The following is a 5,335-nucleotide window of genomic DNA, read 5'->3' as shown; positions in this document are numbered from 1 at the left end:
TATAGAGGAGTCAATGTTTGGAAGCTTTAGGGTTCATCAGTGGTATATATTGCATAGGGATTCGTATATTTTGTAATATATACATGTATCTATTTACACCTGTACGCGTATTCATATAGCGACATACCGATTCTTCGGTATTGGTGACATTGTCGTAAATCGTTTTGCTTCGGACAGGCGGCGCTTCGGTTGGTTTGTTGGCGGTGGCGTCGGAATCGGCTGACACATCTGCTCGAGAGTGAATCAACAGTACGGTGTACGACAATAAGTCTATAGGTTACGACATTAAGTCTATGGATTAAGACAATAAGTTCATGGATTATGACAATAAGTTCATGGATTACGACAACAAGTCTATAGATTACGTCAATAAGTCTATAGATTAGGACAATAAGTCTATAGATTACGACATTAAGTCTATGGATTAAGACAATAAGTTCATGGATTATGACAATAAGTCTATGGATTACGACAATAAGTCTATAGATTACGACAATAAGTCTATAGATTACGACAATAAGTCTATAGATTACGATAATAAGTCTATGGATTACGACGATTAACTTTTGGAATACGACAACCAGCCTGTACAAAACGACGAGAAGCCTATATAATACTACAACTATCCTACACAGCATCCGTCCATTCGTCTATGGAATACGACAATTGGTCTAGAGCCATGGAATAGGACGATGGGGTTACTAGCCCAGGTGTACCGTGTCGGTCGAGAAGTACGTTCAACTGACTAGGCCTGGAGAGTGGCACATGCAACACAGTACTATCGTCATAAGCGCATTCTACAACAAGTACTCGGATAGTAAGAAGGGCTGTACCGTTGCTATGCAGTCAGACACCTTAGTTACGGAGCAGCCACACGGCCAATGACACACATGCGTATAGAAATGGGCACAGGGTAGTATGCTGATCATTACAAGCGCACACAACCGGGACTCTATCAGCAGATGATATATAACTATACTCGTGTGTACAGAAACATACACACGCACACAAGCGTACACACCTGAATTACTATCAGCAGATGATATATAACTATACTCATGTGTACAGAAACAAACATACACACACGTAGCGTACACATCTGAATTACTATCAGCAGAGGATATATAACTAAACACATGTGTAAACAAATAAACACACACACATACAAGCGTACACACCTGGAATACTATCAGCAAAGAAGGTTGCTCTCATGACGGGAGTGGGTAGTTCAGCGTAGTCGTTAGGCATTGACAGTGAACTGCCAAAGCTGGGCGCATGTTGGAGGGCCAGTGGAGTGACAACTTGAGAGTGGCGTGTCGGATTTGTCGGATTTGATGCCCGTGGTCTGGGCCCATTGACAATTGATCTGTCGTATTTTGAAAGGGGTTGCTTGAGGTCAGTATGAGGGTGGTGTAGATAATGGGAAGGAACTAAGTTGCCAGATAGTCTGTGCGACGTTTCTGATTGATTGAGTATTGTGAGGTTAAGCGTCTGTAGAACAGCGTCAGCGCTACAGGTGTCGTATTTGAGGATCTTGGCTTAAAGCTCAGTACTGGATGGGCCCAAAAGCCCAGTACTGGATGGCTGCTAAAACAGGGGCGGACAAATGTCGGTCATCTGAATTGTCAGAATATATGATTTGTCCCGAGTGTTTGTTTGTACAGTAGTGTATGCTTCCTTTAACTTTCATTGTAACGGTCATGTGTAGTTACTATTCAGTTGCTTGGTGGATCGCAGCGATACTCTATCTCACGAAGGAGTATCATATCGCTCTAACTTTTGTCCCCTTTTTGCGTAAAGTACTACTAAGTCACGTTCGATGTATATGTGATATACGTATACACACACACGCACAAACACAGACACACAAACACACACACACACATACACAGACACACATACACACACACACACACACACACATATATATATATATATGCATACACACCCTTGCAGCGTATCTATGCTCCGTTGGCCTGCCAAGTGGATGTAGACGGGTTCGCGGCTGTTCTGGAAGCCATTGGCTGAGCTGTTTGAGAATTCTGTGTACTGTGCTATTGCTTCGGCTTTCGTTTTCAGGATATCGTCCTTGCTGGTGGCAAACATGCTGCTGGTCTGACTCTCCTGTGAATAGAAAAGTATAATTGTATATTGGATATATGTGGAAGCGTAAGATTAAGTTGTATATAAACGTATAGGATGTGTGTGTCTGTGTGAGTGCTTACTATGTACATTGTGTGTGTCTGTGTGTTTGGTCAATATGTACTTTGTGTGTGTCTGTGTGAGTGGTTGATATATGCATTGTGTGTGCCTAGTATGAGGTATTGACATGCCGAACCGGAAATGGAATAGCTTAATACAAACAAACTCGTTGCGGCAGTCGAACTAATTAACGCTCTTCTTGAGCTCTTCGAACGTATAAGAGAGTTCGCTCTTTCCGTGTTAAAGTTTTCAAGTGCCTAAGTGTAAAGTGTCAAAGTGTCAAATTGTGTCCAAGTGTCACAGTGTCAAAGTGTCAAGTGTGTCAATCAGTACAACTTACCGATCGTGTCAACATGTCGTGACTGAGGGACTCGTTCTCCAAAGACATGGCGAATCGGCCGCGGTCCGAGATCGTCTGATGGTCCATAAACATGTTGCCTAGCAACACCTCTGAAAAGGTTTGGAGATGAAGGTTTATTCGAAATAAATAAGAATGTGATGAACCCACCCTCAGAGGAACAGATGCTGTCAGTGCAATAGACATATTTGTACAAGTGGTTTTGGTAGGTAAATGGTGATAAGAGACGAATAAGTATGTGGAAGTGAATTGGGAATGTGGAAGTGGATTAGGAACGTGAAAGTGGATTAGGAATGTGGAAGTGAAATAACTTAAGGAATGTGCTGCGGACAAATGTTTTCTGGTGGCGCGTCAATGTATGCCTTAGTAACACCTCTACAGAAACCTAAACCCTAGACCCTTAATAGAGTCAGATGAAAACGCGGAAAGGGGTTTAAGGTTTGGGAACATAAGAACCAAGGACTGGTTTGAAGTAGACCCTCAATTGTAAAAATGTGCGCTACAAATAGGACAGACGCACCTAATTCCGAAAAATCGGGCCGATTGTCCGGGGCCGCATCCCAACAACGGGTCAACATAAGATACAGCTCAACCGGCATACTCTCAGTACGTGACTCTCGAAGACCGCGGTTCAGGGCTTCCCGCACTTGCTTAAACTGATATCATGGCAATCAAAATAATGTTTTATTAGTTTGAATTAGTTTGGATTTTATTGCAAGTATGCAAGTAAGGTTTTAGAGTTAGGGGCTTAGGGGTTTAGGGTTTCGAATCAGGGGTTTAGGGGTTTAGGTTACACCAGAAAGGTCATATTATGTAATAAACCGTAATAAACCACGCATTTCCAATAACAATTTGGTACCACAACCAGAACACATTAACAACAGAGCCAAACATTCATACATTCGGCCTAGAAAAGACATCAAACATACCATTAATAACACATACATAGACCACTAACACACACACATATACTACTAATAACACAGACACATACCACTGATAACACATACATATACTACTAATATCACATGCATAAACCACTAGCACACACACATATACTACTAATAACACATACACATACCACTGATAACATATACATAGACCACTAACACACACACCCACATATACTACCAACACACACACATACGTCGTTGAGGAAGGCGTATGGTGTTTTGCCGTCGTTGAAGATTTCCCACACAGTCATTGCAAAGGACCACACGTCCGACTTCTCACTGTACGCACAGTACTCAATTGATTCGGGGGCCATCCAGCGATCTGATTGGTTGATATAAATATCGCGGGATTTGATTGGTTGTGAGACGAAGGAGGCGATTTGATTGGTCTGGGAAGACAAACATACAGTGGCCTATTTGGTCGAGTACGAGGACGGTAGACCAAAACTTGTATTTATGTGACAGTGTGCATTGCTTTTCTCATCGATGCTGCAGAGTACATCTAAAAATAAACAGCTTCTGATTGGCCACTTACATGGGAGCAGACCACCCTGCGACGTTTTCGTGTAGTTTCCACCGTCTTCTACCAGTCGTGCAAGTCCCATGTCACTGATTTTGATGGTCGGATGCCCTGGAAAATGGGTCAAATGGCCTCGTTATTAGGAAAATGTGTCAAATGGCCTTGTTAATAAATGGATCAAATGGCCTCGTTAATATGAAGATGTGTCAAATGACCTCGTTCATAGGGAAATGGGTCAAATGGCCATATTAATAAATTGGGTCAAATGACCTCGTTAATAGAATTATTATTGACTACACTAGTGGAGGGTATGTATACTCCAGTGTATATACGAAGTTCACCAATATATGCCCGTAGCTGGATAGTTGACCCATTTTTGGAGTTTGTACAACTCAAAACGGGATTCAGGCAGACTCGTTCAAGTCCTCTTTAAGTAAACAGGGCCAGGAATAAGGTGCATACCTCGCCTTTTGAAGACTGAATTGGAATTGTCGAGGCCTTGTGGGAACTAAGACATATAAGTCGACGCTTACCACTACATTTGATGGGAATTAAATGCGTTTTGTTTGGGAACAAAGAACAGAAACAGTCGACTAAGGATCTTACCACAGCAATTGGATGGTCCGACACTAATATGAAATAAAACCACTTGGATCTGCTGGTAGGATACACAGGTCTATATAAATTCGTCAGGCAGGTGTATCTCCAATGGGTGCATGTGCGGATACACACCCCACACTTGAGTGGCTCAGTGGAGATACACATACGTACCATACATACCATGCTCAGTGCTACCAAGCCCACACACACTCTCTCGAAAAAACACACACACATACATATAACAACTCTATATGGTCGTCCGTGAAGACTTATTTCACATAATATACGTATAATGCTCAAGTAATAGTAAACACACAAACACACCCACACACCCACACATACACACTATATATATATATATATCACGTATTTACAACCCCCCTATATACTTGTCTGTGAAGATCTATCCCACCTACCATGCGTGTATTCTGTAGCTTCGCCCAGTAACACATTACGCGCCGCAACATCGCGATGGACCGTGCCTGTCTGTGCAATGTAACGCAGTCCTTTGCAGATCTGCCAACTGAACCACAACTTCTCCGCTAGAGAAATGCTTGTCTGTGCTTTCCTGATAGTGGTTGTGTGGGTGCATTTTACGGGTGATAAGCGATGTGTTGTAGATATGATGTTGTTGTGTATGTGTTTTTGTAGGTGTATAGGTATTTGCTTATATATACATGTATACAAAAAGATATACATACG

The 5,335-nt window shown here is 42.1% G+C and overlaps 1 protein-coding gene across 1 annotated transcript in view; it reads right to left on the bottom strand.

The window, feature by feature from the left end:
• Positions 1 to 127: 127 nt before the first annotated feature.
• The window catches only part of SARC_11567 (TK protein kinase), a gene marked incomplete at both ends in the record, with an annotated part of 11,007 nt that continues 5,799 nt past the window's right edge, over positions 128 to 5,335 (bottom strand). The window contains 8 exons of the mRNA XM_014294344.1: positions 128 to 228; positions 1,179 to 1,366; positions 1,949 to 2,124; positions 2,543 to 2,652; positions 3,081 to 3,216; positions 3,708 to 3,835; positions 4,049 to 4,144; positions 5,050 to 5,196. Coding sequence (XP_014149819.1) covers positions 128 to 228; positions 1,179 to 1,366; positions 1,949 to 2,124; positions 2,543 to 2,652; positions 3,081 to 3,216; positions 3,708 to 3,835; positions 4,049 to 4,144; positions 5,050 to 5,196 — 1,082 coding nt within the window. The remainder of the gene's footprint in view (positions 229 to 1,178; positions 1,367 to 1,948; positions 2,125 to 2,542; positions 2,653 to 3,080; positions 3,217 to 3,707; positions 3,836 to 4,048; positions 4,145 to 5,049; positions 5,197 to 5,335) is intronic.

Source organism: Sphaeroforma arctica, assembly GCF_001186125.1.
Source record: "Sphaeroforma arctica JP610 unplaced genomic scaffold supercont1.1761, whole genome shotgun sequence".
In the NCBI taxonomy this organism is placed as follows: Eukaryota; class Ichthyosporea; order Ichthyophonida; genus Sphaeroforma; species Sphaeroforma arctica.
The sequence above is the reverse complement of the archived record's forward strand: the minus strand, read 5'-3'. Positions and strand labels throughout refer to the sequence as shown.